Source organism: Poecilia reticulata, chromosome 19, assembly GCF_904066995.2.
Source record: "Poecilia reticulata chromosome 19, P_reticulata-male-v2, whole genome shotgun sequence".
In the NCBI taxonomy this organism is placed as follows: domain Eukaryota; kingdom Metazoa; phylum Chordata; class Actinopteri; order Cyprinodontiformes; family Poeciliidae; genus Poecilia; species Poecilia reticulata.
The window spans coordinates 7,318,765-7,331,635 of record NC_088848.1 but is presented as its reverse complement, the minus strand read 5'-3'; the positions used below and the strand labels follow the sequence as shown (position 1 = coordinate 7,331,635).

Genomic DNA, 12,871 nt, shown 5'->3' with positions numbered 1-12,871 from the left:
TTTTAATCATTAAAGCTTTAGTTTTGAGAGAACAGCTGAGAAACAGCATGCACTTTAATGCAATTTATAACTTAATGCAATTCATAACTTAATGTATAACTTGCAATAGTCTCGTATTGCCTTTATTTTCTGTCTGATTCAAACCTGCTAGCTCTGACAAGAAACCTTCATCAGACCTGGCTTTCTTTGTTTTATAGTCTCGAGAAATAAAATTGGAATCAGTTGATCAGACGTGATCCACCAATCGGCATCAGCCAGGAGAAACCTGATCAGTGACTTTAAAAAAATACCCGTGTTGCTGAGATTTTCTTTGAGTATTTCACAAATTAAGGATAATGGAACTATCTTTCTCCAAATAGACTACTATCTCCCTTAAATGCTAACTAAGATGCTGCACAGTCTTATTTCAGGATGCTCTATTCAGAAAATGACAGCTAATCAATATGGCATGCCTTCATAAAATACAAATCTACTTAAAAATACATGCTGCTATCATCTTACAGCCTAAACAGGGAACAGTAGAAAAGGAGAAAAATTAGAGAAGGTCAACCAAGAAGGGCATTCTGTTGAAAGAACAGAAAGTAAGCAGAAGGTGTGAGGGAGGGGACATAAAGATGAGACAACTGTGCACCAGAAGAGAAAAGACAGAAGAAGGTGAGGGTTCAGGAAGGTTAGCTGTCATGGGACTGATCTGTGTGTGTTTGGAGCTTTGAAAGCCACCTGCACCGAGACCAGAATGAGGGAAAAGTTGCAGCAGAAACACAAAATTGCTGCCGGCAAGAAAAGTTCTTAAAAATTCCAGAAACAGTTGCAACATATTCCTTCTTCCTCTTTCACCCATTTCAGTTTCCTCTTTCCATCTCTTTTTCCCCCCCCCTCTTTTAATCCCTTATCTCATCTTTTGCATGCGCGTTCCTGCCTCCCACTCTGAATTTACACCACCTTTCTGCTAACTTTCCCCTTCTGCCCCCATTCCCTTCCTCCTTGCACTACTTCTCCAGCAGACTGCTGAATCCCAGTCTAGCCTTGTACTGCTGCTGCTACCGCTGCTGGCCGTGGTTGTTAGCAGCCAAATAAAAAATGGATGAACTGCTAAAGCTCTGGTGCTATTTTCCTGCCTTTAGTTGGAAGGAAAAGGAGGAAAGTGGGAGACGGGCAAGGAAAGAATGAGGCCATGTCTTCCTTATTAAAACCTGACCAATTAGTTTTTTATATACTCTTATCAGTAACTTTAAAGGAACCTCTGGTATTATTTTTATTTTACTAAAATTTAGCTGTAAATTATTATGATACATTAGTTTTGAAATGTTTTATTTGCATATATTGTTTGCTTTCATCAGAGGAGTTGCTTTCTGTGCAGAACTTCCCAACTCTGTTTTATAGATGCTTGTGTAAAGTTTGAGCTCTACAAAAATAAATGTATGTTTTTGTATATCTACGTTTATTTATGCTACATACTTCCATTTTCTTACACTGTACTGTTCAGTACGCCTATTTACATCCATTGCTGTCCTTTAGTTACTGGTTTAAACTTTTAATAGCATTTCGATGTAGAAACTTTTTTTGCAGCCTAATAGCTCTAGTTTTCAACAATAATAAAATAAATAAATAAACAATAAAAATAGATCAGAATCTGAAGCACAGCGCTGAAATAAAAGTATTGCTCTTTGGATGCAGTAACTGATGGCAGTTGCAGTTTTTAGACAGAGGAAGCAAAAACGAAGTTTTAAGAGGTTATTTAAAAGGCAACTGTATTTTTGCAAGAGAGAGCAAGACTTTTACCAGGTAACAGTAAGGCTGAAGAAGGTATAGAACCGTGAAATTGTTTTATCCTTTAGTCATTTCAACCTCTATCAAATGCCACCGGACATATCTTTACCCTGTACACACAGAGATTTTTGTAGAAGTAAGGCTAGCCTCACTAACTGTACTTGTAGATGCTAAAGACCATTTAAAATGTTACCAGGTTGATCATTTTTTACTTTTTTCATGATTTGGTTCTGTTATACAGGCTCATTGACAGCAGAAAGAGTAGAAAAAAATACTTTAAATTATAGTTCTTAAAGAGAAATCAGCTAAAATCGTGACCATCAGGTTTGGTCTTTACAAAAACTCAGAAATCAGCAACAAAATTTTGATTTCTGCACCTCAAATTAGGAAAGTGATTCAGCACAACAGTTAGCTTTTTTAAATCAAATATATATTTCATTATTGTTCTTATTGTTCTAAATGTTTACATGTTCTTTTCTTAAAAAAATGTATTTAAGTTCCTTCCACCGCTGCATGACGGCCTATAATAAAAGCTAATAGTCTCGCTCTTCGCTGTACAGTCGGTATATAAGTGTTGGTGTGTGCAGGCTCTTAAATGTTGTTTTTCTTTGGGGAATTACATGGTGTTGGGGTCTTCTTTAAATAATTACAGTAAACAGCGTCCAATTAAAGACCTACTTTAACTCTGTGAGTGCGTGTGTGTGCATGCATGCGTGTGTGTGCGTGTGTATGTGTAGATGTTTTAGGGGGGCAAAAAAAATCACCATTTATCTTTAACACCCCCTTGGGGGCAGTAGGCTGAGCATACATGGCGGGATCAGATCTCTCTTACAAACAGGTCAAGTCATTATCTCTGGTCTGAACTTGATCCAACTTTCCTGAATGCTTCGGCCTTCCTGTTTCTCGTTCCGTTCGCTTGTTTCAAACGCTGCACGTTTTGCTGCCTAGCCGTAGCGATCGCAGGCCCGTCTCAGCCCTTTGTTTCATCATATTTCAGTCTGCGGTTTTAGGTTCCGTGTGTGTTTGAGAGTGTGTGGAAGCCTCAGACAAAGGGAGTCGGTGTGTGAATATTAGGGAGCACATGTGCTTCTACAATGAAACATTTATTTGAATTAGTTTCGTTTTAACAAGTCGGGGCGTTACTAAGGCTTACCCCCACCAGTGCTCCACCTCCGTGTCCATCACTCAAACCATTTGTGAACACATTGATCCTTGCCTCCTTTTCCCATTTCTCCCCTCCTCCTCTTCCTCCTCTTCCTCCTCCTCCTTGTCTTCCTTGCTGTATATTCCCAGGGTTTGCAAGGAGGAGAGCCAGAATGGCTCAGACAGCCATTGATTTTTATTTTATTGGTCTACTTGTGGAAAGAGGATGGATAAGGGAGGGCCTGAGAGATGCAACTCTGCTGCTAAGTTTGCTCGTAGTGAAGTGTGTGTGCCTGTGTGTGTGTGTGTGTGTGTGTGTTTGAAGGTGGGTTGGGCCTGTCTGCTTATGTCTGTCTCACCGCCATTGTTTTTGTTTTGGGTTAGGGGTGTTATCTATCCGTCTGAAAATTATGTGTGTGTGTGTGTGTGTGTGTGTGTGTGTGTGTGTGTGTGTGTGTGTGTGTGTGTGTGTGTGTGTGTGTGTGTGTGTTTGTTTGTGTGTGCATGTCCAGCCGCCTCAGAGAGCCATCAAAAGCAGACTGTACAAGTGTACTGTGTGCCCGCCGTTGTGTGTTTTCCATGTGTACACACACGTGTGTGTCATTTGAGGAGCTGGGGAATCTGGGGTGCTGATGGAGCTGGCACCAGGGACTTGGACCCAAACACACACACACACACCCACACCCACATGCGCGCGCACAGCTGAGGTGTATCCCGGTGCTCATTAAAGCTGGTAATAAGGCTGTGTTGCTGAAAGAGGAGGGAAAAAAACAGGCGAAGGAAGGAAGGAAGGGAGGGAGGAAGAGGATGGGAATGGAGAAAAGGGGAGGAAAAAAAGGGAGATTTTAAATTTTAATAACACTGGTACAATTTTGTAAATCTTTCCTGACAGAAAAGTCCTCATTATTTTCATCTGTCTCTGAGGAGCCTCTCCTCCAGCTTTGCCTCCTCGGGTAAACGGACCTTTCTCTCTTTACCTCTCTTTTTTTTCCCCGATCTTCGGATCTGTGTTTCTCCCCTCACTCTCCACCTCTCTGCTTCACCCCTCCGCTCTTTCGTGTTTTCCCATTTCCAGCTCCTTTATTGTCCATCTCTTTCCCTTTCTCTGCTCTGTCGCTGATCATTTCCACTCTCTGTGTCCGTCTCTCCTACATCGCATTTCCATCCAGTTAGGTGTTACCGCTCCGGTTACCTGCAGAGGAGCAGTGACGAGAGCCAATAGGATAGCCAGGACCCTGCGCTCTTATTGGCTGTCACTTCACAGTTACTGCTCTGCTCTTTCAGTCAGAGATGCTGTAAATTTGCTCTTAGGTCATATTTAATAAATTTGAATGTTGTTGAAAAGTTTACTAACTCCATTCACTAAATGAAAGACCTTCTTTAGCAAATATTTCACTATAAGACTACAAAAGTAAAACCCCTATAAAGAATTGGATATTTTAAATATTTTCTCCTGGAAAGAAGCCTTAAAAAGTATTTACAAAACCAACAGGCACTGAACAAATTGTCCACATTATATCATTTAAATGAATAAAACTTCAGAATTAAATGATGAATTTATTCAAATTTTACATGGAATACTTTAAAAACTTCAATTAACAGTTTTAACAAGAAAACACGACATAAACATGAAGAAATTATGACTTCAAACTGTGTTGAAAAAGAGGAGGTGGCCCATAAGAGGGCATCCCTGAGATGACATCATCATGATGGGGTTTTTATGCTTTTGTCAACGTCAAATGGTTGAAAGTGGAGTTGATTAATACCGTTTTTAACTTGTCATATTAAACATCCACCTCCAAATAGGGAAATAAAAATTATTTTATTCAGTTATTTGTTTATTTTTACTTTTAAAAAAAAGGAAATGACAGGTTCTTGAGTCGATATGAATTTTGTGAAATAAATAGTTGAAATCACTTTAGCAGAATTTTATTAATTTATTTAATGAACTTTTTTTTTATTTATCTACCCTGTCACAGAAAAAGATATCAGTGCTTTTGTTTTGTTCACTCATTTTGCAACAAGCTTTTGTCTAAATCTTACTGAAGGAAACATTTCATCCAGATTGCCCCATTAAGATGCAGCACGTGTAAAATGTTGAACATTACAGTTTATAAAATAAGAAACAAAGATTGTAGTTTTTATACTACAACAAACCATTTTAATTGAATGAATCTGCAGTAGGATGAATCACTACATGTCCTCTTTAGTGTCATCATCACTCTGATCTGGAAAACATGGTTCGGAAGCTCAATAATGCATAAACCGACACGTTGCGATTTGGGTCTCCAGTAGCTTAGCATCATTGTAGGGATCTGAGTGGATGTGGGTCAGTGTGCACATCTGCACCCTTTGCATCAGTCACACATCCTCAGTCCTCCGTCTCCCCCACCCCCACACAGACACACACTTCTCTCCCTCTGCCTTTATGTCAAGTGTCAAAACTGGAGGATGGATCCGGTTTGATAAGTTCTGTTCTGTCTGGCCACGTGTCAGGACAGGATCAACCACACAGTGGAGGAAAGCTGTGTTCGCCTTCCTACCTCCCACTTTTTCTTTTCTTTTAATTCCTCCTACAGGGAGGGCTTAAAGGAAACATTTATCTATTTACCAATTTTAGTTGTTTCTGTTAAAAATTCTAAATAACTTATCAATATCTACAGACTCATTGTCTCTCACTAAGAGAAATAAGCCATATTTCCTCCTCCTTATTACTTATGTCTCTAAACGTGTCACACCAGCAAATTTTGCTGGACGATAAATTGTCCCAGAAGTTATTGCGATAAACAATGTTATCGTTTTGAGACCATTTTCAAAACAATTTTATGGTAATGGCATAATAATGTAAGTTGGTCCTCTCAAGAATCAATAAACTCTAATTTCCAATCAACATCTAATAGCAGAACTGGAAGACATTTTAAATATCCAAAATAAATAAACGAAACAAGTTAATTAAATAATAAAATGGAAGCTGAAGTCTTTGTAAACAAAGCAGACCATCACAAAAGGGTCTAGTTGAGACCAGGCACCAGACTGAAGCCGTTTGTCATACAGTCTTTAGTATAAAGAGAAACAGACACGAGAAAAACAATCGTGCAAATGGAAATTATTGAGCCCGTTTTAATTTATCATGCGATTAATTGATTTATTGCTAATTACAACAGACTTTGCTGCCGCTGCTCATGTGACGGTGTAAGAACAATGGTTCCTTTGTTCATCATTTGTTTGTTTCGACGATTGTTCCCTTCTGTTCTGGATGTATTTAGCTTGATGGGATTTTTACCTTTACTTCATTATACGGTTATGATAATGTGGCAGCTAGGTGGGGGTGGGGGGATTGAGACTGGGAACAGGACCAAGGATCATATCCCCAACTCCAACATCTCTCTGTCCAGTTTCCCAGAGTTTGAAAGAGGAGTGGCAAAAGCAAATGAGGTGGATTAGCAGTGCTTTCCAACAAAATATCGTCTCTGCTGCCCGGATGTACAGTTAGATCTACAAAGTAAGGAACAATCTGAAAGCTTCTCACGTCTTGCTTGATGTGCAGCGCAGCTCGGACGAGATAAGAGGAATTCATAAAAACAATAATAATTCAACAGTATATTTGAAAGACGTGACATTAAGAAACATCCATCCTCAATCTTCTGATAATTTTGAGTTTCGTTGTTCCACACATTTGTAACAAACGATGAGCTCAAGCATGAACCTCTGTCCTTAAAGCCAATCAAACCCGAATCATCTATTCTCTAATTAGACGTTTAGATTTTTAACTCGGCTTTCACTGTCCATTTAAGACGTTTAAAAATGGGGATTGAATTTGCACTTTTACCTTCCCTCAGCGGGGAAAGCTTTAATTGCCGATGTTTACATGATTTTTATTCCAGCTTTGTATCTGTAAACAGATGTTCCTCCTCTGCACAGAGGCTCCTTAAGTCAAAATGTGTGTTTATGGGTATTTTTTTTAATATACCCCTGGGACAGAAATAAATAATTAAACAAATTCCAGCCTTATCATATTCAGTGCAGCTTTGAACACTTGGGTTTTTGAAGTTATTCTCTGTGTTTTTTGCTGCCAAATAAGACTCCTCTAATAAACGCCGGTTTATTAGCGCTCTGCCTCCTCATCAGAATGGATAAAGCTAACGTCCTGTACAATTTATTTTTTTCCCACGGAAAGCTTTAAGTCACCCTGTTTTTATTTTGTTGTTGTTGGGTTTTTTTTTTTTAAACAAACACCACAAAGCAAGCTGGCTTCTCCCAAAGCATTCACACACACGCACACACACACGCACATATACAAGACACGTGCTCCTCCGGGTATTTGGCTTGGATAAATAATCATTCTAAATAATGAATGTCAATTAATGGGGAGAGACGTGGCCTTGCTAAGCGTGCTCTGATGAGGGTTTCAGTGGGATCTCCTCCCCAGCTGCTTTCAGCCAATCACAGCGGCCTCCTCTAAACACCAGAGCCGGGTTTGCTCGTTCCAACTTCTCGATTACCGGTTCATATTTCGCTGCAGCATCAGAATTATTCGCCGTTTTGTTTTTGGCGAGTGTGAAAATGCATTGCACCAGTTCGTGTGAAAAGAACTTCAAATTTTTTGTTTGATTTGTGTGTTTATTGGATAATAGTCCGCCTCTAAATCCCTACTAAACCTCAAACATTATTTGTGGTGAGCTCTCTAATGTCCAGTGTCTTATTTGTTTGTTTTTTTTAAATGAAGTTCAAGGCGATTGAGTTTGTATATTCATCGATTAGGACGAGCGGAGCTGCATCTTTGCAGCTTTCTGCTTAAAACATTCCTCCACAGTCATGGCTTTAGACTAATTGGCTTGCTGAATCTTTTGTGAGTCTGAGCTGGTGGAGTGTAGAAGGCCGCAAGCTCAGACTTGGACTTTAGAGGGTAGCAGGGTGACTGAGCAACCAGCCAGCCGGCCCCTCCTCTACCCCCCCGGTGATAAATGGCCACGACACGGGCTATTCATCTCATGCTTAGAGAATGGACAGTACCCCCCCTGCATGGCCTCTCTCCTATCCCTCCACAAGTCAGCAAATGTGATAATTCTCTCATTTGTCAGATGCAGCGGAGGGTTGGGAATGTGTTTGTGTGAGCAAGAGCGTGTGCTTCTTCTGCCACGGTTTCCCGCAGAGTCCTAAAACGTCTGGAAAAGCGCTGAATTTGCCTGTATTATTCTCCAAAAAATGACAAATGTTTGAGCTTGTGACAGCCGACCCTACTGTCACACAGACCTGAATGGTAACTGTTTGTTTTGTTCATCCTTAATATTAATTTAGACATTAATTAGTGAATGGTTTAGATTTTTATTTTTGAAAATTTTCATTAGCTTGACTTTTTAGTTAGCTACTTGAAGTGCACACATTTAGTTAACTTTATTTGTCGGTTCTTTATATTTTGTTTAAAAGCAACAAATTAATTTATTTGTTTTGAGTTACCAGTTTCCTTTGGAGCTGCTCCGGGAGGGTCACAGAAGAGCTCCAGCTAATTGACATCCATATATGGCTGGCAAACCTCCTCAGCGGCCCGTTCCATTTGTTTGCCAGGGGACGGGCAATTTTGGTTTTCTTTAATTTAATTTGACTAGTTCTTTAATGTCTCTTCTATTTGGTAGTTTCAGTCCAATGTTTGTTAAATTTAAAGATTTGGTGTTGTATTTAAACTTTGTTTAAGTTTTTGTATGTTTAAATTACCCCTTGTGTATCAGCTGTGGTCTGATCAGCCACTATTTAAGCTTCCCTCATGTCTTGTTTGTTAGGTCAGTTTTGTGCTTGAGTTCTTTGTGTTACTACCTGAGTTGGAGTTTGTTATGTTGACCTCAGTTTTTGGGCCCAGTTCTCTTCATTGTTTAATTATTTTTGAACTTTTTTGTAATAAATTAAGATTATTTTTGGATTCCATTCAGCGTCTCTCTGGCTGGTTTATGCAAGAACCCTCACAGAGCTTTCTGACTTTTTTTCATCAATACTTTTTCTTTATCCAAGAAAGAAAAATCTCCGTTTCTGAACATCTATGCAGTTTATCTATAATGTTTTAAGTGGCATCATTTATCTCTGCTTTCGGACATCTCAACTTCAGGTTTTAACCGTAAGACTGGTAGGAGTTATGGTCCACAGCTAAAAATCTGTATATTCATGAGACCCCAACTATAACTGCTTGTAACGGTCTAGTTCAAACATTAAATATGCCTTAATATGCAGTAATACACACAGTACAAAACATCTTGGCAGTAGCTAATATCTGCCATCTTTCTTATCTCTGCTCTTAGGAGTACAGCCAATCACAGCCAAGAAAAATAAATGCAGCTTTTGGATTGGCTGCTTTGTAAAGCCAGTAACATGTAAAGTAGCATAGCACTTTAATATATTCAGCTTATGTTTTAAATACTCATTACAAAAAGTCCCTCAAATGAGCCAGTTTTCTACAAATAACTTTGACACAGAAAATATCAAATATTTAACTGTACATAGGTGATGTTCACTGTAGGTTTTTTTCTTTTGTTTTACAACCTGAGAAAACACACACAGTGTTGTGAAGAAGTTTTCACACCACCTGAACTTTGTCAAGTCGCATTAAACCAACACAAAGCAGGACATAACTGTGAAGTGAACAAAACACAATTATAACGTTTTTCACATTAAAAATCACTCCCACATCATGACACTGCCACTACCGTGTTCCACCATCGGGAGGGTGTGTTCAATATGAAGTTTGGTGGTTTTTTTAGGCTTCTACAAAAACGTATTTATGGAGTTATTGACTAATATTTGACCTGAGCTGAGTCAACAGCCAAATCTTTTCTATAAAGCCACTCATATTCTCCTTTCATTTCACTGTAGTGCACTGGGTTGTTGTTGTTTTTTTTAAGCTATCGTGTTTTATTATTTGATAAAGCGCTTATCTAAGGCGGTTAAAATGCCAGAAGACAATCAAAACAATTGCTACGTCCTGTCTGATCAGCATATGTTGTTTCATAATTTCTCTATAATAAAACCTCAACGTCTCAAGTTCGGCATGTTTGCGCTTCTCCTCTCCGGTTGTGTTTTGTTGGTTCAGAACCGCCTCGCTTTAGTTAAAATGGCACCGTTTTATTGTCCAAAAGACTGGGTTGTTTTATGGTGAATTCCTTCAGTAATTCTGCGACTTTTATTACCTCCAGGAAACTCCTGAGCCACTTTTTCCACTTTACTGTGCAAATAAAGTTTTAGAGCCAGTTTGCAGTGTGTATATACTGATCTGTCACATTTGTTTATAAGTGTTTTGCTCTGTTTCAGAAGTGTACACACATTAGGGCAGCCTTCTTTTTACAGACACTATGCAGGAGTAAACACCAGATTTCTTTTTTTTCCCCCCATTTTTCATTCAACTTTATGCAAGTTTTAATGTTCTCATAGCAGCGACCACAGAGTGATAAATACCTTGTATCCAAACCTCATGGTAACTATTAAACACAATAAGCCTCCAGTTGATTACTGGTCATTTAATTTGCACATAAACATGTGACTGTTTTACATGTTTACTGCTCTGTGTTGACACAGCATTAACTTCCCTTCTCTCTCTCTCTCTCTCTCTCTCTCTCTCTCTCTCTGCAGGATCATCCAGAATCGCATCCTGGTCTTCGTCCTCGGAGGCATCATCCTTCTCACCATCATCTTGGCCATCTATTTAAATCTGCGAAGTCACTGATCTTCTACTGTGCACCAATACAAAAACACTCCACCCCCCCCCCCCCCCAACGCCTCTCAACGCAAATATAAACACACACACATATGCGTGATTAATAGCGACAACAGCGTTGTTCTGCTGTAATTAGGACAAATGGTACCCATGAATCATACTTTCCTAAGCCTGACAGGGAGCTTTTTTTCCATTTGACTTTCCTTTTTTCCTTCTGGTTTTGTTCCTTTTCTCCGTTTTTCACGTCCCTTGCTTTTTCCTTTCTCTTTTCTTTTGTACTCAGGCCTTTTTTTTCTTCTTTGTTTTACCATCTCTTGAGACAACAGTGGTGTGAAATGTGTTTTTTTTTTTTTTCTGATGGGTAAAACTTTCCATGTCATCCTCGATGTAGATTCGCAGTCCGTCTCGTCTTGGAACCTGGAAGAAAATACAACTGTGTGCATTTTGCATAAGTATTTGGACACAGTTCTGCGCATGCATGCACACTTGCAACAGCCGCAGTCGTAAACTGCAGGCCCTCTGACTATTGTATGTGGAGATGTGTAACTGTAGTATGTCAGAGCTTTGGTCACTTAATGAGTCAGCCATTTTTATGATGCAGAGAACAGCGCCTACAGAAAAGTCCTGCATTAAATCGCTCCGCGAAATCCAAAAATATTATTTTCAGGGCAGAATTTTGGTTCATACTATTAAAAAAAAAAAAACATATAATTTGGTTTGTTCTTCAATTCAAGAACAAATGTGTGACTGATTTAAGAGAGACTAAGATTTTTAACCTCAAAGTCTTAAAAATACTCTTTAAAAATACTTATGTTTCCATATTTGGTACATTTTTCTCCCATCATAAATCAATACTCTGTACTTTTCAACTTTCTTTGTGAGAACATATAGCTTATATATATGTATGTACTAACATTTAAATGTATGTCATGTATAGTGTTTTTGCTTTCATTGCAAGTGATTCTGTTGCTATTTATTTAAGAATGCAGAGGTTTCAGTTTAAATATCTGTGATATAGCTGTATGATTTATTTTGTTTAAAGATTTTTTTTTCTTTTTTTTTTTCTGAATTAACATAAATTGTATTGCAGGACCAAAACAAACTGTGTTGGTTTTTAGTTATTTTCGAGGTTCTTATGTTTTCTCTGTAAGCAGATCTTACCTGTAATGTTTGTTCTCTGTATTTCAGGACTGTCACAATACATGTTTCTGTTTATCACCATCCAAACCGATGATATAATGTGGTTGCAGGTTCGTCCTCTCGTGTGATTCTTATTGAATGTTTGGAAACTCTAAAGTCGTTTCACAAAAGTGTTCAAACTTCCTGAATTATCACTTTTGTCACATTTCACCCACACACTTTATTGCGTTTCTGAGGATTGTATGAGATAGAACAACATAAAGTAATCCATAACGGTAAACTGGAAGGAAAATTATGCATTGTTTTCAAAACATTTTACAAATAAAAATCTGAAATGAATGGTGTTGTATCATGCTTGTCCTTGTTGAAGAAAAGCATGTCTCCAGCCTTCACAGAGCAACTGGATTTAGGTTGTTTTCACACTTGATAGTCGATGAGATTTGGTTCGATTGGGGACCAAAATTGCAACATTTGTTATCTTTTCAGCTTCTGCGGCTCACTTTCACACCGCGCCGTGTCAAATGATCCAAACTAATAGAAAAATATGTTCCCCTCCTCGCCTGTGGGGGGCGTTGCACCAAAACCCACGACATGAAAATTTGCGGAACAAAACTTCCTTCTTCACAAAATGTAATTAAAAACGAAGTAGCGTCAGATTTCAGTGGTTGTAGGATTTCTCTAATCTCTTTTGTAAAAAAAATAAAAAAACACGAGCCATTTCTCCTGGTAGTGCTAGACGCTCGCGTTTGCTTTGCTTGTATTTACCCAGAATGCCATGTCCGATAGTTTGCTTCCTGCCTTTGGAGTGGTCTCTGATCCGCTTCCATTCGAACTGCGTCAGAGTTCACTTCAACCAAACTGAGTTTTCAGGTGAATCAGAGTTCAGTTGCACATGCACAGCTCCCCAAACAAAATAGTTTGATTAAAGTGAACTAAACAAAGCTGGTGTGAATGCCCCCTAAATGACAAGCAGGTGAACTCTAATCTCTGAAGGCAGTTGCTTGCACTGCATTTTATTTAGGGGTGTTAGACTAAAATGGGCTGAATATTAAAATAGGTTTTCTTGCTTTATTTGTATAATATTCAGAAAACAATGCATCGTTTCCCTTCCGCTTCACAATC

At 38.8% G+C, this 12,871-nt stretch overlaps 1 protein-coding gene across 4 annotated transcripts in view; it reads left to right on the top strand.

The window, feature by feature from the left end:
- The window catches only part of vti1a (vesicle transport through interaction with t-SNAREs 1A), a 133,983-nt gene extending 121,895 nt beyond the window's left edge, over positions 1-12,088 (top strand). For all 4 annotated transcript variants that reach the window (XM_008436860.3, XM_017310975.2, XM_008436859.3 and 1 more), the window contains one exon: positions 10,525-12,088. In XM_008436860.3, the coding sequence (XP_008435082.1) occupies positions 10,525-10,618 (94 nt within the window). In that variant the 3' untranslated portion in view covers positions 10,619-12,088. The remainder of the gene's footprint in view (positions 1-10,524) is intronic.
- Positions 12,089-12,871: the final 783 nt, after the last annotated feature.